The sequence below is a fragment of the Lissotriton vulgaris genome, chromosome 7, assembly GCF_964263255.1.
Source record: "Lissotriton vulgaris chromosome 7, aLisVul1.2, whole genome shotgun sequence".
NCBI classification, from domain to species: Eukaryota; Metazoa; Chordata; class Amphibia; order Caudata; family Salamandridae; genus Lissotriton; species Lissotriton vulgaris.
The window spans coordinates 4,187,514-4,214,611 of record NC_141695.1 but is presented as its reverse complement, the minus strand read 5'-3'; the positions used below and the strand labels follow the sequence as shown (position 1 = coordinate 4,214,611).

At 53.7% G+C, this 27,098-nt stretch overlaps 1 protein-coding gene across 1 annotated transcript in view; it reads left to right on the top strand.

Annotated features, from left to right (window-relative positions):
- Positions 1-21,997, top strand: part of LOC147700479 (putative cation-transporting ATPase 13A4) — a 941,662-nt gene extending 919,665 nt beyond the window's left edge. The window contains exons 28-30 of the mRNA XM_086929645.1: positions 3,271-3,359; positions 20,943-21,023; positions 21,571-21,997. Of these exons, the coding sequence (XP_086785771.1) occupies positions 3,271-3,359; positions 20,943-21,023; positions 21,571-21,774 (374 nt within the window). The 3' untranslated portion in view covers positions 21,775-21,997. The remainder of the gene's footprint in view (positions 1-3,270; positions 3,360-20,942; positions 21,024-21,570) is intronic.
- Positions 21,998-27,098: the final 5,101 nt, after the last annotated feature.

Genomic DNA, 27,098 nt, shown 5'->3' with positions numbered 1-27,098 from the left:
TTAGCTCACTCTGCCACCCCAGTTCAGACATGGCCATATGCAAATCAGTCTGACCCTGTGCCTCATGGGAACAGTCCAGCCCAAACTGCCAAGCCATGTCTTCCCTGGACAGGAAACAAGCATCCTGGGACCAGTCTCTGGCTAATCAGCCATCATCAGCCAGGATAGCTTGACTCCAGTGGCAAAGTGAGCAAGAGACTCACGTCTGAGCATACCCTGCCAACTTAGGGCAAACATAGTGATACCAAAGGGGATGATGGACGGAGCGCTTGAGCAATTCAAATACTCACACCCAGTCAACTGATCTGGGTTTAATCCATCACCGTTCTTTAGCTCACTCTACCACTTCAGTTCAGACATGGCCATATGCAAATCAGTTTGACCCTGTGCCTCATGGGAACAGTCCAGCCTGAACTGCCAAGCCATGTCTTCCCTGGACCGGGAACAAGCATCCTGGGACCGGCTTCCGGCTAATCAGCCGTAATCAGCCAGGCTAGCTTGAATCCAGTGGCAAAGTGAGCAAGGGACCCACGTCTGGACATAACCTGCCAACTTAGGGCAAACAAAACGATACCAAAGGGGATGATGGACGGAGCGCTTGAGCACCGGGAAGTCACAGAGAGACATTACCAGCTCCTGAGATGCTGGTGCCAGTCCAGTCCAATCCAGAGAGCTGCCACAGTTGAGACTAACCCGAGGTTACTGGATCACTCACCACTGATGGCTCGAGTGGTCGAGAAGGCTGGACCAGGTATCACCTCCAGCAAATTACAGCACCGTCAACAAGACTGAGAGACCGTGTGGTGTGACAGCATACCTGTGGCACCTCATATTGAGACTGTCCGGTATCCTTTAATATATGAACGTTCTATTTACCTGGGGCATTCACCTAAAGAAGGATGTCTGTTGGTGTTCCATTCATTGTCCATTCCGCTTTCTGGTTTTGTTTTGGGACTGTCTTTTTTTGTTGTTGTCTTTTCTTTTACGGTTAGGGAAGATTGCAGTGTTTGCCAATGAAGTAACTGGTAAACACCAAAGGACAGAAGGAGGCGAGGTAGGGTAAGTTTATTATGCATAGTTAATTAAAACCAGTACAAACATTTTGCATTAAAATGTTTTATATGTAATAGAAAAGTTTGATCATTTAAAGTCAGCATGTTTTTAAAAACATGCAGTGGAAGACCCAAAGTGAATATCTAGCAGTCTTTTCCAGGGGCCAGGGCAGCATGCACCCTTTGCAACCTGGTAGCTGTTTGCTTGTTGGTTGTGTTAATGGTCGTCGATTTTTGCAGTTTTTGGCAGTTTTTGCTCTATTATTGCCAGGAACTTAACGTATCTGCAGTTCAGTTAGTTTGGTATTTGCAGGATTCAAGCAGGCGAGCACCGCTTGCCTTCGTGTGCTAGTCCCTATCTGCTTGAGCTGATCCTTTAAGAGCTGTTGGCGGGCTTGTCGAAGCTCTTCGCAAAGACAGGTCATATGGAGTATGTCTCTATTTTCTAGGTTGCAAAGTGGACAGGCTTCGTGGCTGTTGCTTCTGAGCCATGGTGAAATGTGCTCTCTGCTGGGCAGCACCCCTAGTCTGTGTTTCAAGAACTTCAGTTTGAGGGTTTTTGAGTAGCCCTGGCTGAAGTATGCTTGTGGTGTCAGTGTTTTGTACGTGTTTAATGTCATCCAAGCATTGTTTCTTTATGCAAAGCCCGCCTTGTCCTCTAATAAGGAAAGATGTTTTACGCTTTTCCAGACTCGTTTTTTGTACGGGTTATGCCCGAGTTGCATGTCCCAGATCGCGGATGCTTTGACAGCCCCCAATGCTGCCTTCAGGTAGGAGCGTGCCTGAGATGCATCCCTGCTTTGTATAAGTTATACGACAAGGAGATTTTTATCATTTACCAGGGAAATTGGGCGCACACCTGTATGTCCGCTAGGTAGAGAGCACGGTGAAGTGGTTGGTACAGGCAAAAGGGCGAGCGGTAATCTCACACAACCGCTCAAAGTTGGACCCAGAAGATCCACACAAGTAACAATAGAACAACAATGCCCCTGCACTATACAAGTATAGAACATTAAAGTGATGACATCTATAGCAAGTGATCGTCACATTGTTGTTCTATCCCTGCTTTGTATATCAGGACAGAAGGAGGGGAAGCTGACTTTGTCACCCGCCCATGCAGGCATAAGGGAGAATCTCACAGTCACGCGGGACACAGAGGATAAAGGTAGGAGTATGACCGGGTATAGTTAGAATGACCTGGGTGCACCCAAGCAAGCGACCAGCTGCCTCGTGGTGTATTCTACCCTAAAGGCACCATCACAGTCGCATCATGACCGGCTCTGCTGCTCAATGCAGAGCCCGCTCCTGCTTTTATGTGGGTGCAGCATGCAAAGTGCATTCATTTCACTCAATATGTTCCGGAGTCAGAGTATTATTTTAGACAGCACAGCTCAGAAACAGAAGAAGGACAACCTTGCCTGCTGTTTTTGAGCTGCAATGCCTGAAAGTTTAATACCAGGTTAATTGAATTGACTTTAGAGACTGCAGGCACATAACCCACCGAGCCAGCACAGCCAGGGTTCACTTTCTGGTAAAGAGGAAAACTGGTTCTAGACAAGAAAAGACTTAGGGGCAGATGTGAACTGGCGCATCCCCAGGGATGCGCCACAGTGCGCCACAGCTCCGCCAGCCATGGTGCGCCGCATTTATAATGCGGCGCACCATGGTGCAAAAACGGCACAGATGCGTGACGCATCTGTGCCGGAAAGGTGGCGCATTGCTGGAGTTGCGTCGCAAGCGCGATGCAGCTCCAGCAAGGCTCGGAGGTACACCATGTGCACAATGCTGCGTCAAGACCTACGCCTGCTTCAAGCAGGCGCAGGGTTTTGACGCAGCATTGCCCTGAAAGTGACTGAGTGAAATCTCATAGATTTCACTCAGCCACTTTCAGGAGGCGTTCCTGCGCAGGAACGCCTCCTTATGGCGCAGGGCTTTTACAACGTGACGCATCTCCTAGATGCGTCACGTTGTAAATAGGGTGCATTGTTTGCGCTGTAGTTGCGTCAAATAAAGTGATGCAATTGCGGCGCAAAGAGGCGCAACGGCCTCATAAATCTGCCCCTAAATAATTATTTCTTGGACCTCTCAGTTAGAGAGTTGCACTGAAGTCCCCTGAAGGTGGCAATGCCACTTTTCACGGACCCTGCACTGCATAAGTCTTGTGTTTTTAAAGCTTCATTCTGAATGATTCTAAGATGCCTGTTTTTTGTTGTTTCAGATCTATTCTCACTGCTGCTGATTGGACTGACTGCAGTGTGTATTTTCCTGATTTTTGGGGACTTCGAAGAACTGTACATTATATCAGAGGTACAGGTCGCCTTGAATCCAGTACGGTTTAATCTCTAGAAACTTGCATGAAAATTGTTTGCATCACACTGAATGTAATGATGACCACAGACATGTTAAATAAGGGGGAGGGGCTAATGCACTCCCTTAGGAAGACCCTCAGTCAGCAGGGGCTGTGCCACGGTCATTGGGTCTCCATGAGAGAGTGATGGGGAAAAGCTTCTTTCATGAGGGGGAGAGCTAACATTACCTTCTCATCTGCCTGCTTTTCCCTGTAACTATCCTTTGCAAGTTCAATGCCCGACCCTACATAGTTCACCCTTCCCCAGCAAGAGTTCTTTCCTTCATCAAGGTCCACTGCCTCTACTATGAAAGAAGAGTAAACCCACCTCCTTTCTATATTTCTTTGTGCCCATCTGGTTTCATCCTTCTGTATCTTGAGCTAAGGTAACATTTTGCCTATTTTTTCTATATATTTTTCCTTGTAAGTAATGGATTGTGTCAAGTTACATTTCTGCCATTGCTTGGATCTGCATTCTGATTAATAAGGACTGGAATTTATTCAGTAAACGCATCACACTTGTTTGTGAAATACTTGCAGTCCCTTTCTTTAGCTTTGCCGAAGGGAGAGGATGTTTCCCAGTTGCTGGGAGTCATGGAGCCTCAAGCCAAATATCTATCAGATATTGCTTCAGACGGCCCTAAATCTTCTCCATGTCTGTGACTGGTGTTATAGCGTCAAAAAGAGGTGCATTTGAGGGGATGGTAGCTGGATATGTTCCAGAAAGCTTCACTGTTGCCAATACTCATTAACTAGGAATAAACTCTCTGGGGGAGATCAGGAGTCGGTAAGCCATAAGTCATTGAAGAACCAGAAACCTGCTCAGGTTTTCAGACATAAATCAAGGAACATCAGGAAAGTTCAGAAAACCTTATAAAAGATCAAAGCAAAAGAACTATCTTCTATTTTCCATTGGTTTCTGCCGACAGAAGAGGTGATCAGGATTCCAGAGGAAATCAGAAGCCGATTGTCATGTTCCCTGTTAATTGACATGTCATTGACATGCCACATTGCCATGTGACATGTAGTCTCTGTTCATCTGCACTTTGTTGCCCTTTCTTGTTTTCTATAGGGGTGGGCGGAGCTCACAGAGTCCTACAATGAGTATTTCCGCAGAGATATAAAAAGAATCTGTGAAATACCGCGGAGTTCCGCGTGCGGCGCAATGCCGCCCAGTAAGTTTACTAAACACAACCACTCACTCTACAACATGTGGCGCACCGGCCCCTAGGCCTACAGCACAGTCGGGAGCACCGCCGCACTAAGGAGGCAAGACCACGCTAACGCCCGGCTGGGCTAAAGGTTGTGGGATGTTAGTTGAGGAGCAGAGAAGCTTTATAGAACTCGTGTGTTCAGCTTTGGCTGTACATGGTTCAAAGTCAGCGTTTGATAATAAGATAGCAGGCAGCAGGTAACAGTGCAGGAAGTGAGGCAGATGTGAAAAGAGCCGCCATCTCCTCAAGCTATGACTGGAGCAGTCGGAGAAACTGCCAAAGTCACGAAGACCCTCGATCAAACAATAGACGTGGCGCCCCCTTCAGAAAACATTTAATTATAGACAATATCTGTCTCTCATGGTTTCCCCTCTCTTCCCCCAGTCTTCGGGCCTCTTCCTTCTCTCGGATGCCTCGATTTCCTCCCCCAGAACGCTGCATCCTTGAAGCTTTAGAACTGCGGTGTCTCTTACGTCATGTTTGGTTTAAACTTCTTCGCTGACGTAATATTATTGCGATGGCCGCAACTTTTGGAAATAGAATACAGCCTAGTAAGGTTTGCTGCACTGGGGAGTTTTCGCTTTTGAAGGTGATTTGGGGGAGTAGAGCTCACAGTACAAGTGGCAATGGAGGCACACTGGTGTACTCCGCTCCGCCTGAGGCTGGCGTGTTCTTTTTGCATAACTTCGCTTGGGATGCTGAGTGCCTAAACTCCGTGAACTCGCCAGCGGAGTGGAGTTCCTGCCCGCCCATAGTTTTCTACCATGGCTTATCTTCACACCGTTTGCTCCACTCGTGTGATACACTCTTTGTGAATTCTAGGCGTGAAGCAAATGGGACACGCACTGTTCATAACACAGCTAATGTTTGAGTGAGGCTAAGGGGACAGCTTATGCTCCCTCCCCATCTGACCCCAGTCCTGCTCCTGCACCTGCCCAGCTCCTGCTCCCTCCCCATCTGACCCAACCCTGCTCCTGCACCTGCCCAGCTCCTGCTCCCTCCCCATCTGACCCCAGTCCTGCTCCTGCACCTGCCCAGCTCCTGCTCCCTCCCCATCTGACCCCAGTCCTGCTCCTGCACCTGCCCAGCTCCTGCTCCCTCCCCATCAGACCCAGCCCTGCTCCTGCCCAGCTCCTGCTCCCTCCCCATCTGACCCAGCCCTGCTCCTGCCCAGCTCCTGCTCCCTCCCCATCTGAGCCAGCCCTGCTCCTGCCCAGCTCCTGCTCCCTCCCCATCTGACCCCAGTCCTGCTCCTGCTCCCTCCCCATCTGACCCAGCCCTGCTCCTGCACCTGCCCAGCTCCTGCTCCCTCCCCATCAGACCCACGTCCTGCTCCTGCCCAGCTCATGCTCCCTCCCCATCTGACCCACGTCCTGCTCCTGCTCCCTCCCCATCTGACCCACGTCCTGTTCCTGCCCAGCTCCTGCTCCCTCCCCATCTGACCCAGCCCTGCTCCTGCACCTGCCCAGCTCCTGCTCCCTCCCCATCTGACCCCAGTCCTGCTCCTGCACCTGCCCAGCTCCTGCTCCCTCCCCATCAGACCCAGCCCTGCTCCTGCCCAGCTCCTGCTCCCTCCCCATCAGACCCAGCCCTGCTCCTGCCCAGCTCCTGCTCCCTCCCCATCTGACCCAGCCCTGCTCCTGCCCAGCTCCTGCTCCCTCCCCATCTGAGCCAGCCCTGCTCCTGCCCAGCTCCTGCTCCCTCCCCATCTGACCCAAGTCCTGCTCCTGCTCCCTCCCCATCTGACCCAGCCCTGCTCCTGCACATGCCCAGCTCCTGCTCCCTCCCCATCAGACCCACGTCCTGCTCCTGCCCAGCTCATGCTCCCTCCCCATCTGACCCACGTCCTGCTCCTGCTCCCTCCCCATCTGACCCACGTCCTGTTCCTGCCCAGCTCCTGCTCCCTCCCCATCTGACCCACGTCCTGTTCCTGCCCAGCTCCTGCTCCCTCCGCATCTGACCCAGCCCTGCTCCTGCCCAGCTCCTGCTCCCTCCCTGTTGGACTTGGCCCGCAGGGCAGGTTCACCCCTAGACTTTTTGCCTTATTTGTGACCCTGTGCTAGTGATTTTTGGGTCTCTGCGCACTTTCCCCTGAGTCCCAGAGTGAAAGTGCGTGCGTGAAGTATGGCTGGCCTGCCCTCCCATAGGAATGCATGGGGAATGTGTGTATCCCTAGTAGTTCCTGATGCGTGGGGAGTGCAGGCTCGAGTTTGGTATGCCTGAACTCGTGAGAGTGAATGCTGCAAGATGGTGTCTGCGGCATGGATGTGTCTAGTTGGGAAGTGCTACTTCTGGACATTGAGATATGTGTGCAGTGAGGGTGCTGGAGCGTGATTGGCTGGAGCTGGCTGGCATGCCAGGCTCCAGGAAGTCTGGATGGGTCTGCCCGGTGGTGAGTGGGAGATTAGCATGAGTGATGTGTGGGAGGAGTGCACCTGGGTCCTGGATGGGCTGGGTTTTCCCCACACAATGCTGGCTCCGCCCCCCTGTGGTGTGTCTAACGACCCTAGCCTCCCCAGTGAATGAAATGGGTGGTTGGGCCATCAAGAGTGCTCCAGAACCAGCTGCGACTGGTTTCTCCCCCACCCTGCACCCTGAAACAAAGGATTTGTTAGTATAAGAAGGGGCTGTGTCCCCTTAGAAAATGTTCTCTCCTAGGATCCTGCCTGAGGGGGGCTGCAGCTGCTGCTGGGCCAGAGGACTGCCACTTGGGGTGTCTCCCTGCCTGGAGACCCAGTGTGCTGGCTCTGGGCCCAGCCTTGCCCCCCCCTGCCTTGCTGAAGGACTTTTTGTGGACCTTTATCTATTGCTAGCGCTGGTGAGCGCTTTCTGAGGTTCCTAGCGCCTGGGAGCGCTTCGTTTTCCTTCTAGCGCCTAACAGCGCTTTATTCTGGCTGGAGCGATTGGGAGCGCGTAATTGCCCAGCCGGTGCCCACCCGGCATTTGCTCAGGAGTGCTGAGCCCCTCGAGTGCCCACCTCGAGTTATTGTTTATTTTCCCCGTTGAGCGGCTGCCCACGCCGCATTTGCCTGTGGAGTCACCGCCGCAGCCCGGAGTGTTTTTAAAACGTTGCCGGGCCGCTGCCAAGTGCGACCCGGATGTGGTTTGCCGGCCGGCCAATCAGTGAGCGGCCCGACGGAAGTCCCGCCCCCGCAGCCGCGACCCGGAAGTCAGGCAGGAAAGGGGCAGGACAGAGAAGCAACCGGAAGCAGACGGGAGGCCACCCCGTGCTCCGGTAAGGGGAGAAGCCGGCGTCTTCCCTTGTCCCCCCCAGGCTCCCAAAGCGAGGGAGAGCCCAGGGGAGAAGTCTGCAGAGAGCCCCGAGGAGCGGGAGCTCTCGTGAAGAAGACCGCCGCCTCGAGACCGGTGAGTGTGCATCGGGGGTACGCGACTCACGCGAAATGCGTGAGATTTGGTAGGGGTGGTCGATTTCTCCCTGCTGAAGCGCACAGAAGCGCTACGAAGCGTCCAGGTGGCATTTTTGTGTTGAGCCCGAGAGGCTCAGGGGGGCAAATCTTAATTCTAGAGCCCAGTGAGGCTCTGGAGGGCCACAGTCATTTCTTAGGGCCCAGAGAGAGGCTCCAGGTGCCAAAGTTGTGTTGAAGAGCCCAGAGAGGCTCAGGGGGACATTTTTGTTGCTGCATAGCCTGTGAGGCTCCCACATCGTGTTCGCCCCACCATTGTTCTTTGAGAGCCCAGTGAGGCTCCAACGTTGGCCCCACTGTTGTTTTTGAGTCCTGGAAGGCTCAAACATTGTTGCGCCAGTTGCCCAGCACTTTGTGGGCAACTGCTACGTTTAGGACCCTGGACACTGGACACAGGGCGTCCTAGCCCCAGAGAGGCCAGTTGGCCTATGGACAGTCACAGAGGGTGACTTACGTGAGTTTGCGCAATTGTACTTTCTGCACCTCTGAATGTGTTTTTATGCGTCATGTGCCTTACACCTCTGAATGTATTGTGATGCATCATGTGTTTTCCTCCTTACACCTCTGAATGAATGTTATACATTGCATCATGTGTTATGTGCTTACACCCCTACAGGTATTGTGATACTTAGGTGGTTGTTTTCTCCCTAGTGCAGGTGATGCTAGTGAGGTCCTGTTACCAGTGATTACTGGTTGTGTGCTATTATGTGCTAAAGTAATTTTACATTCTAAGTGCTATTTCTGACTTCTAAAAGTGCTGATTCCTGACAGTGGTCCAGGTGGCCCTGTCTTGTAAATATCCCCTGTAAATTCTGCCCGTGCCTCTGGCACATTGTAAAGTGTGTGTTTTATCTAATGTGTTTTGGTGTAATACAAAGGCTATTTTTATATAACCTTGTGTGGAGTTTTCCTTTGTGGTGGGCCTTTGGTTGTTGTTGCTGGGGTGCGTGCGCAAATACTTAACTTACATCGCCTCCAAGTTTAGCCTTGACTGCTCGCGCCACGTTACCTAGAGGGCGAGTAGGGGTTATCTTGGCGTGTAACTCCCTTGCCCTGACTTTGGTAATGGTGATCCCTGACTGACCTCGACGCGAGTCTTGGCCAGCCAGGGTCCCGTTTCCAACATTGGCGGCAAGCGGTGAGGATAAGAATTTGTGTTTGCGTTGTACCACAGTAGCAACTGGCCACTACAAAGCTCTGCATTTTAGATGACCACATTTTTGGGGATTATTGTGTTTTGGTAAAGTTCCATTATTGCTTCTCCTGAAGAGTGTAACTTGATAATTGTGTTCAGTACATTTGTCCCCCGCCCTGCTTCCAGAGTTTGGTACCTGTGTCACATGTGGTCAGGTTGAGAAGTCAGGGGTGGTAGAAACTGCCTTACCGATCCGAGGGGAGGGTGTGTGTGGATGAATGGTGTGTTTTCCTGGACGCATGAGTGAGTTCTTTTTTTAAGGAGAGTGGAAGTTTTGGAATTGTGTACTTCTACTTCAGATTGCTAGTTCCCTTGTGTTGCACATGTCTGAGCATCCTGTCAAGATGGAATCTCCTTTTAACCTGTGTGGCCTGTCTAAGTACAGTGTGCATGAGTTGGTACGGTTATGTAAGGAGAGAGACATCCCAGTGAGTGAGTCAGACACCCAGTCCAAGCTTAGGGATAACATGATCCTGTGGCAGAAGAGTGACTGGGAGCGTGAGCACAGTGAGAGGGAGAGGGCCCGGACCGCACACCATGAGGGTGGTGGGTCTGAGGGGAACCCTGTAGAGTCTGATGTGGAGAGTGAGTTTGACAGTGGATGGGCGCCAGCAGAGAGTGAGTACCCCCTAGATAGGGAGTCCCTTGCTGGGTCCCGTGTCAGATGTAGCCCCCCATCCCTTTCCCTGTCCCCAGAAGAGTGGGTGGATAGGAGAGAAGAGAGGGAGCACCAGCTGGCCATGGAGAAGCTCCGGTTAGAGTATGCCTGGAAGATGGCGCAGCTGGGTGTGAATGAGCGGATTGCAGAGGCTGAGAGGGCCTGGGCCAGGGAGAAGATAGCCCTAGAGAGTAGGTTATCCCCTGCCCGCAGTCCGAATTTTCTGGATCCCCCAGGGAGGGTGGAGTCCAGTGGTGGCAGCTTTTTGAGTGTTGATGTTGACAGTCCCACTCCCAGTTCCCAGAGTATGGTTCCTGGTTCTCCAGAGGAGGAGAAAAGGTTGAAATTCAGGGGCAGTAGGAAGCTGCCTCACCAGTCGTGGGAGGAATTTGAGGAGGACTGTTGTGAAGCCCTGTGCGATTGGGTACAGGAGCCCACGAAATGTGATTGGGACATATTGTTCGATGTGTTTCTCAGAGAGCAGATGCTCAGTTGTTGTTCCCCAGGGTTGCGGCAACACCTGATGGGGTGTGGATTGTCGGAACCATGGGAGCTTGCACTGGAAGCAGACCGCTGGGAGAGGGCCAGAGGTGCTGTACAGTCATTGGAGAGTGAGTCCAACAGCAGTGGTACAGGGAGCTTCCAGCCCAGCGTGGTGGAAGAGGCTCAGTGTAGCCCAGCTAGGTCCCAGTATAGTGGGAAGGGTGAAGGGGCTGACTGCCTGGCTCAGTGGAGCAGGAGTCAGGGGGTGGCTGAGAGCACCCCGAGGCCCGAAGCCCTGTCTCAGAACTTGGGTGGTTTCTTGAGGGAACACCAGGTTAGGGACCTAGGCTGTCCTGTGAGTACACTTGAGGAGGATCTCCTAGTGTCTAGGGAACCTGGAGTGTCTGTAACCAGAACTCCAGGGGTTCCAGTGTCCGGCAGTGTCGCTCCAGTTGGGAGGGCACAGAAGTCCGAAGCGAGGAGTGATTGGGGGACGAGTTTCCCAGTGGATGCACCAGTGGACCAGAGACTAGCCAGTGGGGCTAGGTCTTGGGTGGACCCGGGTGGCGCCACTTCTGGTCTGGGGGATCTTTGCGCCCTGTCAGGTGGACAGGAGGCGGGAGATCTGCGCCAGACAGACCGTCACACGACACATGGGTCATGTGTCAGCCTCAGGGGGATTGCGTGTGAATCCCCAGAAGTCCTGGAGTGCCAGGCAATTATTCCACCAAAGGTTTTAGACCGGAGGTTGGGAGGCCAGGTGCAGGTTCGGCCTGACCTGAAGGGTAGGACGACTGTAAGCAGTGTCCTGACCGGTTCTTCCAGGGGAACTTCTCCAGTTGGGAGAGGGCAGACCTCTGGAAGGGGGTGCAGAGGGTGGGAAAGCCCACCTCTGACCCCGGCACAACCTGAGGGGTTAGACCCTAGGTTGGAATGGCGTTCTGGGTGTCCCCGTCGCAGGAGGAGGAGGAACCCCGGAAGACGAGGTAAGGGGAGGAGAGCCTTCCCTGAGACTCCTGGTCCGCCTGAGGTTGTAGACCAAAGGCTGGAGAACCAGTGGCAGTCTAGTCCTGTCTTGCAGACAGGGAGAGTGGAGAATGGACACTATGTGCCAGGGGTTACTACCCCCCACTCTGCGAGTTGGCAAGGGCCGGTGGCACCTGGGTGGCCCAGGGCCTGGTCCGAGCCGCGGACAGCTGAGGAGTACCAGTGGGGTAGCCCAGTTGATCCTTACAGGAGCTTTAGAAGGAACCCTAGGGGTTCACCGTGGCATAGAACAGGAGAGTGTCCCGGCAGTGGCGGGCCTGCGTCCGTGTTCTATCGCCCCAAGCAGGGAAGTCCATCACGGTGGTGATTGTTCTCCCCTGCGTTTTGGCTGGAAGGGGGTTGTGTTGGACTTGGCCCGCAGGGCAGGTTCACCCCTAGACTTTTTGCCTTATTTGTGACCCTGTGCTAGTGATTTTTGGGTCTCTGCGCACTTTCCCCTGAGTCCCAGAGTGAAAGTGCGTGCGTGAAGTATGGCTGGCCTGCCCTCCCATAGGAATGCATGGGGAATGTGTGTATCCCTAGTAGTTCCTGATGCGTGGGGAGTGCAGGCTCGAGTTTGGTATGCCTGAACTCGTGAGAGTGAATGCTGCAAGATGGTGTCTGCGGCATGGATGTGTCTAGTTGGGAAGTGCTACTTCTGGACATTGAGATATGTGTGCAGTGAGGGTGCTGGAGCGTGATTGGCTGGAGCTGGCTGGCATGCCAGGCTCCAGGAAGTCTGGATGGGTCTGCCCGGTGGTGAGTGGGAGATTAGCATGAGTGATGTGTGGGAGGAGTGCACCTGGGTCCTGGATGGGCTGGGTTTTCCCCACACAATGCTGGCTCCGCCCCCCTGTGGTGTGTCTAACGACCCTAGCCTCCCCAGTGAATGAAATGGGTGGTTGGGCCATCAAGAGTGCTCCAGAACCAGCTGCGACTGGTTTCTCCCCCACCCTGCACCCTGAAACAAAGGATTTGTTAGTATAAGAAGGGGCTGTGTCCCCTTAGAAAATGTTCTCTCCTAGGATCCTGCCTGAGGGGGGCTGCAGCTGCTGCTGGGCCAGAGGACTGCCACTTGGGGTGTCTCCCTGCCTGGAGACCCAGTGTGCTGGCTCTGGGCCCAGCCTTGCCCCCCCCTGCCTTGCTGAAGGACTTTTTGTGGACCTTTATCTATTGCTAGCGCTGGTGAGCGCTTTCTGAGGTTCCTAGCGCCTGGGAGCGCTTCGTTTTCCTTCTAGCGCCTAACAGCGCTTTATTCTGGCTGGAGCGATTGGGAGCGCGTAATTGCCCAGCCGGTGCCCACCCGGCATTTGCTCAGGAGTGCTGAGCCCCTCGAGTGCCCACCTCGAGTTATTGTTTATTTTCCCCGTTGAGCGGCTGCCCACGCCGCATTTGCCTGTGGAGTCACCGCCGCAGCCCGGAGTGTTTTTAAAACGTTGCCGGGCCGCTGCCAAGTGCGACCCGGATGTGGTTTGCCGGCCGGCCAATCAGTGAGCGGCCCGACGGAAGTCCCGCCCCCGCAGCCGCGACCCGGAAGTCAGGCAGGAAAGGGGCAGGACAGAGAAGCAACCGGAAGCAGACGGGAGGCCACCCCGTGCTCCGGTAAGGGGAGAAGCCGGCGTCTTCCCTTGTCCCCCCCAGGCTCCCAAAGCGAGGGAGAGCCCAGGGGAGAAGTCTGCAGAGAGCCCCGAGGAGCGGGAGCTCTCGTGAAGAAGACCGCCGCCTCGAGACCGGTGAGTGTGCATCGGGGGTACGCGACTCACGCGAAATGCGTGAGATTTGGTAGGGGTGGTCGATTTCTCCCTGCTGAAGCGCACAGAAGCGCTACGAAGCGTCCAGGTGGCATTTTTGTGTTGAGCCCGAGAGGCTCAGGGGGGCAAATCTTAATTCTAGAGCCCAGTGAGGCTCTGGAGGGCCACAGTCATTTCTTAGGGCCCAGAGAGAGGCTCCAGGTGCCAAAGTTGTGTTGAAGAGCCCAGAGAGGCTCAGGGGGACATTTTTGTTGCTGCATAGCCTGTGAGGCTCCCACATCGTGTTCGCCCCACCATTGTTCTTTGAGAGCCCAGTGAGGCTCCAACGTTGGCCCCACTGTTGTTTTTGAGTCCTGGAAGGCTCAAACATTGTTGCGCCAGTTGCCCAGCACTTTGTGGGCAACTGCTACGTTTAGGACCCTGGACACTGGACACAGGGCGTCCTAGCCCCAGAGAGGCCAGTTGGCCTATGGACAGTCACAGAGGGTGACTTACGTGAGTTTGCGCAATTGTACTTTCTGCACCTCTGAATGTGTTTTTATGCGTCATGTGCCTTACACCTCTGAATGTATTGTGATGCATCATGTGTTTTCCTCCTTACACCTCTGAATGAATGTTATACATTGCATCATGTGTTATGTGCTTACACCCCTACAGGTATTGTGATACTTAGGTGGTTGTTTTCTCCCTAGTGCAGGTGATGCTAGTGAGGTCCTGTTACCAGTGATTACTGGTTGTGTGCTATTATGTGCTAAAGTAATTTTACATTCTAAGTGCTATTTCTGACTTCTAAAAGTGCTGATTCCTGACAGTGGTCCAGGTGGCCCTGTCTTGTAAATATCCCCTGTAAATTCTGCCCGTGCCTCTGGCACATTGTAAAGTGTGTGTTTTATCTAATGTGTTTTGGTGTAATACAAAGGCTATTTTTATATAACCTTGTGTGGAGTTTTCCTTTGTGGTGGGCCTTTGGTTGTTGTTGCTGGGGTGCGTGCGCAAATACTTAACTTACATCGCCTCCAAGTTTAGCCTTGACTGCTCGCGCCACGTTACCTAGAGGGCGAGTAGGGGTTATCTTGGCGTGTAACTCCCTTGCCCTGACTTTGGTAATGGTGATCCCTGACTGACCTCGACGCGAGTCTTGGCCAGCCAGGGTCCCGTTTCCAACACTCCCCATCTGACCCCAGTCCTGCTCCTGCACCTGCCCAGCTCCTGCTCCCTCCCCATCAGACCCACGTCCTGCTCCTGCTCCTGCCCAGCTCATGCTCCCTCCCCATCTGACCCAGCCCTGCTCCTGCCCAGCTCCTGCTCCCTCCCCATCTGACCCCAGTCCTGCTCCTGCACCCTCCCCATCTGACCCAGCCCTGCACCTGCCCAGCTCCTGCTCCCTCCCCATCTGACCCAGCCCTGCTCCTGCACCTGCCCAGCTCCTGCTCCATCCCCATCTGACCCAGCCCTGCTCCTGCACCTGCCCAGCTCCTGCTCCCTCCCCATCTGACCCCAGCCCTGCTCCTGCACCTGCCCTTCTCCTGCTCCCTCCCCATCTGACCCCAGCCCTGCTCCTGCCCAGCTCCTGCTCCCTCCCCATCTGACCCCAGTCCTGCTCCTGCTCCCTCCCCATCTGACCCCAGTCCTGCTCCTGCACCCTCCCCATCTGACCCAGCCCTGCACCTGCCCAGCTCCTGCTCCCTCCCCATCTGACCCCAGTCCTGCTCCTGCACCTGCCCAGCTCCTGCTCCCTCCCCATCTGACCCCAGTCCTGCTCCTGCACCCTCCCCATCTGACCCAACCCTGCACCTGCCCAGCTCCTGCTCCCTCCCCATCTGACCCAGCCCTGTTCCTGCCCAGCTCATGCTCCCTCCCCATCTGACCCAACCCTGCTCCTGCACCTGCCCAGCTCCTGCTCCCTCCCCATCTGACCCCAGTCCTGCTCCTGCACCTGCCCAGCTCCTGCTCCCTCCCCATCTGACCCCAGTCCTGCTCCTGCACCTGCCCAGCTCCTGCTCCCTCCCCATCAGACCCAGCCCTGCTCCTGCCCAGCTCCTGCTCCCTCCCCATCAGACCCAGCCCTGCTCCTACCCAGCTCCTGCTCCCTCCCCATCTGACCCAGCCCCGCTCCTGCCCAGCTCCTGCTCCCTCCCCATCTGAGCCAGCCCTGCTCCTGCCCAGCTCCTGCTCCCTCCCCATCTGACCCCAGTCCTGCTCCTGCTCCCTCCCCATCTGACCCAGCCCTGCTCCTGCACCTGCCCAGCTCCTGCTCCCTCCCCATCAGACCCACGTCCTGCTCCTGCCCAGCTCATGCTCCCTCCCCATCTGACCCACGTCCTGTTCCTGCCCAGCTCCTGCTCCCTCCCCATCTGACCCAGCCCTGCTCCTGCCCAGCTCCTGCTCCCTCCCCATCTGACCCCAGTCCTGCTCCTGCACCTGCCCAGCTCCTGCTCCCTCCCCATCAGACCCACGTCCTGCTCCTGCTCCTGCCCAGCTCATGCTCCCTCCCCATCTGACCCAGCCCTGCTCCTGCCCAGCTCCTGCTCCCTCCCCATCTGACCCCAGTCCTGCTCCTGCACCCTCCCCATCTGACCCAGCCCTGCACCTGCCCAGCTCCTGCTCCCTCCCCATCTGACCCAGCCCTGCTCCTGCACCTGCCCAGCTCCTGCTCCCTCCCCATCTGACCCAGCCCTGCTCCTGCACCTGCCCAGCTCCTGCTCCCTCCCCATCTGACCCCAGCCCTGCTCCTGCACCTGCCCTTCTCCTGCTCCCTCCCCATCCGACCCCAGCCCTGCTCCTGCCCAGCTCCTGCTCCCTCCCCATCTGACCCCAGTCCTGCTCCTGCTCCCTCCCCATCTGACCCCAGTCCTGCTCCTGCACCCTCCCCATCTGACCCAGCCCTGCACCTGCCCAGCTCCTGCTCCCTCCCCATCTGACCCCAGTCCTGCTCCTGCACCTGCCCAGCTCCTGCTCCCTCCCCATCTGACCCCAGTCCTGCTCCTGCACCCTCCCCATCTGACCCAACCCTGCACCTGCCCAGCTCCTGCTCCCTCCCCATCTGACCCAGCCCTGCTCCTGCCCAGCTCCTGCTCCCTCCCCATCAGACCCAGCCCTGCTCCTGCCCAGCTCCTGCTCCCTCCCCATCTGAGCCAGCCCTGCTCCTGCCCAGCTCCTGCTCCCTCCCCATCTGACCCCAGTCCTGCTCCTGCTCCCTCCCCATCTGACCCAGCCCTGCTCCTGCACCTGCCCAGCTCCTGCTCCCTCCCCATCAGACCCACGTCCTGCTCCTGCCCAGCTCATGCTCCCTCCCCATCTGACCCACGTCCTGCTCCTGCTCCCTCCCCATCTGACCCACGTCCTGTTCCTGCCCAGCTCCTGCTCCCTCCCCATCTGACCCACGTCCTGTTCCTGCCCAGCTCCTGCTCCCTCCCCATCTGACCCAGCCCTGCTCCTGCCCAGCTCCTGCTCCCTCCCCATCTGACCCCAGTCCTGCTCCTGCACCTGCCCAGCTCCTGCTCCCTCCCCATCAGACCCACGTCCTGCTCCTGCTCCTGCCCAGCTCATGCTCCCTCCCCATCTGACCCAGCCCTGCTCCTGCCCAGCTCCTGCTCCCTCCCCATCTGACCCCAGTCCTGCTCCTGCACCCTCCCCATCTGACCCAGCCCTGCACCTGCCCAGCTCCTGCTCCCTCCCCATCTGACCCAGCCCTGCTCCTGCACCTGCACAGCTCCTGCTCCCTCCCCATCTGACCCAGCCCTGCTCCTGCACCTGCCCAGCTCCTGCTCCCTCCCCATCTGACCCCAGACCTGCTCCTGCACCTGCCCTTCTCCTGCTCCCTCCCCATCTGACCCCAGCCCTGCTCCTGCCCAGCTCCTGCTCCCTCCCCATCTGACCCCAGTCCTGCTCCTGCACCTGCCCAGCTCCTGCTCCCTCCCCATCTGACCCACGTCGTCTTCCTTCACCTGCCCAGCTCCTGCTCCCTCTCCATCTGACCCCAGTCCTGCTCCTGCACCTGCCCAGCTCCCTCCCCATCTGACCCCAGTCCTGCTCCTGCACCTGCCCAGCTCCTGCTCCCTCCCCATCTGACCCCAGCCCTGCTCCTGCTCCTGCCCAGCTCCTGCTCCCTCTTCATCTGACCCCAGTCCTGCTCCTGCTCCCTCCCCATCTGACCCACGTCCTGCTCCTGCACCTGCCCAGCTCATGCTCCCTCCCCATTTGACCCAGCCCTGCTCCTGCACCTGCCCAGCTGCTGCTCCCTCCCCATCTGACCCCAGTCCTGCTCCTGCTCCCTCCCCATCTGACCCACGTCCTGCTCCTGCACCTGCCCAGCTCATGCTCCCTCCCCATTTGACCCAGCCCTGCTCCTGCACCTGCCCAGCTCCTGCTCCCTCCCCATCTGACCCACGTCCTGCTCCTGCACCTGCCCAGCTCCTGCTCCCTCCCCATCTGACCCAGCCCTGCTCCTGCACCTGCCCAGCTCCTGCTCCCTCTCCATCTGACCCCAGTCCTGCTCCTGCACCTGCCCAGCTCCTGCTCCCTCCCCATCTGACCCCAGTCCTGCTCCTGCCCAGCTCCTGCTCCCTCCCCATCTGACCCCAGTCCTGCTCCTGCCCAGCTCCTGCTCCCTCCCCATCTGACCCCAGTCCTGCTCCTGCCCAGCTCCTGCTCCCTCCCCATCTGACCCCAGTCCTGCTCCTGCCCAGCTCCTGCTCCCTCTCCATCTGACCCCAGTCCTGCTCCTGCACCTGCCCAGCTCCTGCTCCCTCCCCATCTGACCCCAGTCCTGCTCCTGCACCTGCCCAGCTCCTGCTCCTTCCTCATCTGACCCCAGTCCTGCTCCTGCACCTGCCCAGCTCCTGCTCCCTCCCCATCTGACCCACGTCCTGCTCCTGCACCTGCCCAGCTCCTGCTCCCTCCCCATCTGACCCCAGTCCTGCTCCTGCACCTGCCCAGCTCCTGCTCCCTCCCCATCTGACCCCAGTCCTGCTCCTGCCCAGCTCCTGCGCCCTCCCCATCTGACCCCAGTCCTGCTCCTGCCCAGCTCCTGCTCCCTCCCCATCTGACCCCAGTCCTGCTCCTGCCCAGCTCCTGCTCCCTCTCCATCTGACCCCAGTCCTGCTCCTGCACCTGCCCAGCTCCTGCTCCCTCCCCATCTGACCCACGTCCTGCTCCTGCACCTGCCCAGCTCCTGCTCCCTCCCCATCTGACCCAGTCCTGCTCTTGCACCTGCCCAGCTCCTGCACCCTCCCCATCTGACCCAACCCTGCTCCTGCACCTGCCCAGCTCATGCTCCCTCCCCATCTGACCCAGCCCTGCTCCTGCACCTGCCCAGCTCCTGCTCCCTCCCCATCTGACCCAGCCCTGCTCCTGCACCTGCCCAGCTCCTGCTCCCTCTCCATCTGACCCCAGTCCTGCTCCTGCACCTGCCCAGCTCCTGCTCCCTCCCCATCTGACCCCAGTCCTGCTCCTGCACCTGCCCAGCTCCTGCTCCCTCCCCATTTGACCCCAGTCCTGCTCCTGCCCAGCTCCTGCTCCCTCCCCATCTGACCCCAGTCCTGCTCCTGCCTAGCTCCTGCTCCCTCCCCATCTGACCCCAGTCCTGCTCCTGCCCAGCTCCTGCTCCCTCTCCATCTGACCCCAGTCCTGCTCCTGCACCTGCCCAGCTCCTGCTCCCTCCCCATCTGACCCCAGTCCTGCTCCTGCACCTGCCCAGCTCCTGCTCCTTCCTCATCTGACCCCAGTCCTGCTCCTGCACCTGCCCAGGTCCTGCTCCCTCCCCATCTGACCCACGTCCTGCTCCTGCACCTGCCCAGCTCCTGCTCCCTCCCCATCTGACCCCAGTCCTGCTCCTGCACCTGCCCAGCTCCTGCTCCCTCCCCATCTGACCCCAGTCCTGCTCCTGCCCAGCTCCTGCTCCCTCCCCATCTGACCCCAGTCCTGCTCCTGCCCAGCTCCTGCTCCCTCCCCATCTGACCCCAGTCCTGCTCCTGCCCAGCTCCTGCTCCCTCTCCATCTGACCCCAGTCCTGCTCCTGCACCTGCCCAGCTCCTGCTCCCTCCCCATCTGACCCCAGCCCTGCTCCTGCTCCCTCCCCATCTGACCCCAGTCCTGCTCCTGCACCTGCCCAGCTCCTGCTCCCTCCCCATCTGACCCCAGTCCTGCTCCTGCCCAGCTCCTGCTCCCTCTCCATCTGACCCCAGTCCTGCTCCTGCACCTGCCCAGCTCCTGCTCCCTCCCCATCTGACCCACGTCCTGCTCCTGCACCTGCCCAGCTCCTGCTCCCTCCCCATCTGACCCAGTCCTGCTCTTGCACCTGCCCAGCTCCTGCACCCTCCCCATCTGACCCAACCCTGCTCCTGCACCTGCCCAGCTCATGCTCCCTCCCCATCTGACCCAGCCCTGCTCCTGCACCTGCCCAGCTCTTGCTCCCTCCCCATCTGACCCAGCCCTGCTCCTGCACCTGCCCAGCTCCTGCTCCCTCTCCATCTGACCCCAGTCCTGCTCCTGCACCTGCTCAGCTCCTGCTCCCTCCCCATCTGACCCCAGTCCTGCTCCTGCACCTGCCCAGCTCCTGCTCCCTCCCCATCTGACCCCAGTCCTGCTCCTGCACCTGCCCAGCTCCTGCTCCTTCCTCATCTGACCCCAGTCCTGCTCCTGCACCTGCCCAGCTCCTGCTCCCTCCCCATCTGACCCACGTCCTGCTCCTGCACCTGCCCAGCTCCTGCTCCCTCCCCATCTGACCCCAGTCCTGCTCCCTCCCCATCTGACCCCAGTCCTGCTCCTGCCCAGCTCCTGCTCCCTCCCCATCTGACCCCAGTCCTGCTCCTGCCCAGCTCCTGCTCCCTCCCCATCTGACCCCAGTCCTGCTCCTGCCCAGCTCCTGCTCCCTCTCCATCTGACCCCAGTCCTGCTCCTGCACCTGCCCAGCTCCTGCTCCCTCCCCATCTGACCCCAGCCCTGCTCCTGCTCCCTCCCCATCTGACCCCAGTCCTGCTCCTGCCCAGCTCCTGCTCCCTCCCCATCTGACCCCAGTCCTGCTCCTGCCCAGCTCCTGCTCCCTCCCCATCTGACCCCAGTCCTGCTCCTGCCCAGCTCCTGCTCCCTCCCCATCTGACCCCAGTCCTGCTCCTGCCCAGCTCCTGCTCCCTCCCCATCTGACCCCAGTCCTGCTCCTGCCCAGCTCCTGCTCCCTCCCCATCTGACCCCAGCCCTGCTCCTGCACCTGCCCAGCTCCTGCCCTTTTGGCTTGATATTTCACCATTAGATTGGATTCAGTTCCAGCTCCTTCAAGGTTGGTGTGGGCCCCTGGGCTGCAGGGCATGAAAGACAGTGAAAGTCTGGATTTTTTCAAGGCCCCATTTAAGGTGCCAACTATCATAATTAAAGTTTGTTTTGCTACTTTGTGCCTTGACTTGGATTTGTGAGTGATCCGTTTCACCGGACTAAACAGTGAATTGATCATTGAATTGGAGGTTGTCCCACATCTGTTCCTCTATGAAGGGGATCAAGAACTTTGGAGGGGAATCAAAAGAGAACATTTGATGGACTGTCATGGCACCTGAAACTGAGTGAATAAGATTAAACTAATAATCAGAAAAAACCATCAGAGAATTGACTGAGGTGCATTCTAACATTGAACTTGAAGGAGGATGCTCTGGTTTTGCATGACACAAGGTACTGATTACATTTAGAAGGGACCGCTTTCCACAGATGGTACCATGGCTATTAGATACTGATTAGGTAAATATGGTGTTCATCAGACAAGATTCAAAGGTATTATAAAGGTGTCATTGTTCTTGTTTGCAGCTCGCCTGTGTTCCCACTCTTTGGAGGGTTTACTTGTTCATCTCTCTGGTCATCCTCTTCTTTGTATGTTACGGGGTTGAGGTGAGTACTTGTACAGTTTCTGACCAATGTGCCTAGTCACTGACTTTTACCTTACTCTGTGAATCGACTGTCAAAGTTTTGTGGTAAAAGAAAGAATGTTTAGTAATTACGTCTAGAGTTCGAATAAACAGCCCAGAAGGTCAACTCTAAATAAAATGACCACCCTATGAAAAATGCTGACTACTTTGCTTTGACTCCCAACTTTGAATGCACTTAACAAATATTGCGGTCTGTGACAAAATATATATGTTCTTTTATTACTGTTTTCTAATATTTTTACCCCCAGAATCATGTACTGGATACACAGGAGTGTTTCTAAACTTGTGTTTGCAGAAACTGATAGATAAGCAAACCTGTACATCTATATGCCAACCCACTTTTTCCCCACTTTTCTTTCATTTTTATAATTTTAGACTTGATATTCTTTGCATTCTTTGCTACAAAAATGAAATAATCATGACACCTATTCATCAATTGTGCCCTGAAGTCAATGTGAAGGGAAATCAACTTTATTTTTATGAGAATTTAATTTTCTTTATTTTTGCAGGAAGGAATTATTGGAAACCGAGCGCTCTGGGTCTGGATAAAGAAGAAGGTTAACTACAAATCCAAACGTCAGTACCAGAAGCTGCAGCGACTACTGGAAAGGGCTCCACAGTGGCCACCGATAAACCAAACCATCTATCCTGACTCAGCTGTTACAGAGCTAGAAGTTGAAATAGACATCTATCACAACCCAGCCAGCATTTGACAAAATGTGCATGTGCAGACAAACATACAACTCAACTCCTAGCTGGATGGAATCCAAAAAGGGACTCCCTGGTCTTTTAGCCAGCACTATGTATTTTTGAATGATTAACAATTGGATTATTCATTGCCGTAACCTTGTGATTTTAGAGTCGCATCCCGACCTCCTGAATCCACATACTCAGAAATTACTCAATAAATCTTGTAAAATTCAATGCTCCAAAACAGATCACAGCCTGCTGGTCAGTGCCTGGTTACTGGGGTAGAATGTGGGCCACTTAGGGGGTGGTTCTAGTCATTCTGAGCTTACAGGCCCATCTCCAGACATTGTCAGGAAACAAAGTCAGGGTTGTGTACAAGTAGGGTCGGCTGTGGTTTTGTGGTACCTGCTATAGACACACAGTGAGAATTATGCCCAACATTGGTCATTACTCAGATGTCAAAAAAGGACGTTTTGTAGAACGAACATATTAAGATCTTGGCTCCAAATGTACCTGCCGACCTGCTCAGTGTTTCCCAACCAAGGCACTGCAGATAATGTGTAAAAGGAAGGTACATCACAGGGCCACATGATTAAGTGGTGTAAATGAGAGTAGAGCTACGTATGTGGGGGTGAACAGGATGGAGACACAACAAAAAGATCACCATATGGTGTTCAGAATCAGATGGTTGTACATGGATAAAGTGGTGCTTGGAAAGGATGCTCCTGCCTCCTTTCTAAACAGTGATGGAGTTTGCTGGATATGGTTCTAAAGGGAATCTCAGGCCATAAGACGCAATAGGAGATGCAAGCAGTGGCAGTGTGTCAATGGGGTTGCTGCTGCTCCGACGAGAGAGTTTAAAATTCCTCTGTGTACCATTTCCTAAATAATGGGAGTTATTCCTGCAATAGTTTCTTGAGTCATGAGATAAAGGGGCGTTCTGGGAAACACTGCATTTGGTCTGACAGTTATTCATACTGGTTCTACACCTTTTATTAGTCCATTATCCTTTTCAGTGAAATCCCATACTTCTGGGTTCACTGTCTCTCTCAGATAAAAAGGAAGTTCTTCAAAATTTAAAACTTGATGTAACCTTACAGCTGTCTCATGTCGGGCCTTTTTGAACTCCACATCCTCGTCATGCATCTGGAATTCAACACTATTTTGTGTACAATAGATAGTACAGTTTAACTAGCACATTAAGGGCCTTTTACGAAGTCGGGCAGACTTTTGAACTTGGAAAATGAATGGATCTATTTTCCACCTCCCCTCTTTTTGATTAGAAGACAGACTTTAGTCCGCCCAACACCGTCTCCGTCCTGGGACCGACAGACATCCAGCCGGCGGTCCCGTCTGCCTCATTAGGATGCGACCGAACACTGTTTGGCACATTCCTACATTTCTCCTTGGAAACATGTAATACGGACGTAAATTGGCCATAGTACATGCTCTCATAGGGAAATAGGAGGTAGCAGCAATCCCTGCACTCATGGTGCCTGCCACTGGTTGCAGAGATTAAAAGGGGGCACCTATCTTGGTTCCCAACCGGAGGCCTTTAGGGAAAGGGAGACCTTTTAGGGGCCCCCAAAGTCAACTTCAAACAGCCTTTCTGTGTCAGAAAGGCCATAGCGGAAAGGATGTCGGAGTCTGACATTGTAATCCCAAGGGTAGCAAGGCCGCCCTTGGAGATTATCAGCTGACTTCCGACTGGCGAACAGGCTCCTACAACCCTTCGGAAGCCAGCTGGAATGTCCAACCGGATTCAATTCCGACCGCCTGAAACGATATCAGGCAGTCGGAATTGAAACCGACGATCCATGCTTGAAGGTCTCTGACATAGGGTCGGAGGCCTTCTGACACGGATCGTCTCTCCTTAATAGTTTTACAGCACTAGTGGCACAAACGAAAAACTGATAAACTTCTTCAAATGAACACATTTTTACGGGGACCTTTTCTGAAAAAGGATTTGTGTTCAATTCTTTTATTTTCTTTCCCGAGAGGGGTAGGTCTGGGATTTATGCTGTTCTTACAGTAGATTGGGTAACACCAGTGTCAATAAAAAAGGACACTTGACGGCCATTAACCTCTCCTTTAAGAAATGATCCTCCTTGGTCCACCTCTAAGACTGCTCCAAGTACGTTATCTTCCTGCGCCCTCAGGCACCGTCATTGGGAATTTTTAGAACCTATGCTGTCAATATCTAACAACTGGAATTACTGAAATGTATTTTGATTCTAGAATGGATTTGTATTCATTTTAGGCAACTGATTCTGATTAAACTTCGGGTTCTCCATATTTTTTGGTATCATCTGGGCGTGTGGGACATGTAAAATTGGAATTTGTCTGGGTACTGGCTTTTTCATTTGCTGAGCTGGTCCATTTTGCATTTGCATTTGATTACCTCCCTGCATTAGAACGTTTCCATTTATTCCATGAGGATTGAGCCTGCAGTCCCGTTTCCAATGCCCGATTTGATTACAATATTGGCAAGGGGTCATTTTCTTCCATGTTGCAATATCAATGCCTGTTTTCGTGTCAACCGAAACACCTCTCCCTCTACAAAACCTCCCTGCATAGCTGGTAAACCACCCGGCGGACCAACACCTTGAAAACCACCACCATTTCCTGCAAAAGACAGATTCTGATTTTAGAAACACTTCTGGGCAAACTTTGTCTGAGCCATCATGAATTTCTCATTTATTTTCTGCTGCTTCATTTCCTGTTCACCACAGCAGTATTGCACATATCTCAGATTCTCGTCCAATGATTATTCTGCCAACAAATCACACTCAGCTGTATATGTGAACTAATTTCTGGTCTCAAGCAAAATGATAAACTGAGATATGAAAAATCCCATATCGTTAGGTCTGGATACTCTCTGCCACTGTGCTTCTGAAACACTGAGAGCAAACGCTCATGATAATCTTGCACTTGTTATTTAGTTTTTTTAGAAGTTCTCTTAATTTTTACCCAGTTTGCATGACTGCAGGAGATGTTGCATTAGTGAGAGGGTGTCTAGTCGGTGATCGTGAGCTGGCCATTGCACTGCAACCTTACATTCTGCCCACAAATCGTTCTGCACCTCAATATCAAAAAAGGCATTGAAAACAAATCCAGAACACCTCTGACAGTTTTACAAATTTATCAACTTGAGTGTACCACTCCACAGATTTATCTCTTAATTTAGGGACATTTTTAGTAAGTACAGCAAGCTCTCCTCCCATCCAAACCCTATGGACCTCTACCACTCCCTCTACTTCTGTCAATAGAAAGTTTGACACTTCTCCTTCAGTACAAATCCCTGCTTGTTGCTTTTTCTCTGTCTGTTTTGGCTTTCCTTTTCGTTTTCTTCGAATATTTGTTTTAACATTTCTCAAAATCACTCCATCCGTGAAGGCATTAAGGGTGGGCGTAAAATACGTTTCGCGGGCGAATTTGCGGATTTTCCGCGATTTCGCGATCCGCGAATCTCGCGAAATCGCGTTAGAATCCGCGAATCAGCGGGGGCGAATTTTCAGCCAAGCAAGGGTTACAGCAGCAGGTGCAAAAGTTGAACCTAATTTCTTTGTAACCTTTTACAAAAGGGTTACAAACAAATTAATTTCAACTTGGACACCTGCTGCTAATTGCTTCCTGGCGCCTCGTTGCCTACTTGCAACTATTCTCTGACCCTGCTCTGACCCTTGAATCAGGGTCAGAGAATAGTTACAAGTAGGCAACGAGGCACCTGTCCAAGGAATTAAACCTCATCAGGAAGCACTTACAGATATAAAAAACAGGAAAAAGGGAGAGGATGGCAAATACACCCATTTTGAGTTGTCAGGAGGGGTTAAACTAAAAGAGACCCTTACAGCACAATTTTCATATGCATTTTGCTAAAAATAAAAAGCTGTATGTTCTGTAGGGGCAACTCAGGAATCTGGCCCTTCAGAGATTCGGCCTCTCTTTCTTTCTCTCGTTCTCTCTCTCCCTCTCTCTTTCCCTCTCTTTCTCTCTCTATTTATCTATCTCTCTCTCCCTCTCCCATAAACGACTGCATGGGTAACTTCGCTATGCAAGCGGCTCGCGAAGACGCAAAAATCCCCGCGAACCCGCAAAAAACCCAGCGAACACGCAAAAAAACAAAAATCCGCAAATTCGCACAAATTCGCAAATTTTGCAGATCGCAAATTCGCAAATCCGCAAATTCGCGGATCTCGAATTCGCAAAATTCACCCATGCTTAGAAGGCATTTAATTAATTTAGTGTTCTTAGTTTTCTTAGACTTGTCAGTAGTAAGGATAGAATATAATCTGGTGACAGATGTAAGATTAATTTTACCGCTTGCAAATGGCCCATCGGGCCATTTGTTACCAATAAAATGCTCTTTGGCATGCACCAACCCTATTTTGTGAGTCGGTAACCTAGTACAAACTCTCAAAATAGGGTTTGTGAGTCTTTATTAGGAAGGGGTGTGTTAAGGGTGTCCCTTCCTAATAGCGAGTCACACTGGTATGTAGGAATGTTTTGCGACCGGGAATGTGGTTGGAAAACATTCACAGTTACCACCAACTTCAAGTTTCTGGTAACCCATTTCCAAACGGAAAGGGGTCCCCAAGGGACCCCTCCCACTTTGTGAATGTGGGCGCAAACATTTTTTAAGAGCAGCCAGTGGTCCACCCGACCACTGCCTACTCTTACAAAATGAAAAGGTAGCTTGTCATTTTTATTTTTGAAATGCATCCCATTTTCCTTCAAGGACACCAGGCCGCATTACAAAACAAAATGAATTATTTAAAAAGCAATCACAGACATGGAAGTCTGCTGACCCCAGCATGCCACCATGCCTATGATTGTAGCCATTCACAATGGGTCGCAAATTGCAACTCCTTGTCCTACCATACTCCACACTCTTTACTAAATTCATAATGCTCTTTAAACATTTCATGGTTTCAATTTATACATCTGCAATGGATATTAATAAATGTTAGAGTCCCCATGTGTTTTGATAATTTCCTGCAATTGTCAGTTTTCCTTCCTCTAATCTTAGTAAAGCTTTCAAAATAAAAACCTTTTCACCAACTACAAAGAAGCTAACAAAGCTCAACCGACCAACACCCTATTTCGTCATCAACCAATAACAGCGCGGCAGCACAGCAACCGACCTGCAGCAGTGCCCCCTTACGATTTCTCTCATACATGAATTACTTCACAAATGCAACAAATACATTTAGCTAAACACTTTGGGGCTTATTTATGAGGCCTTGAGTCACTTTTTCCCCGCTGGTGCATCACTTTTTATGAAGCATCAGCAGGGTAAAAAATGTGCCGTGTTGCATCATATTTACAAAGTGACGCATCTAGGTAG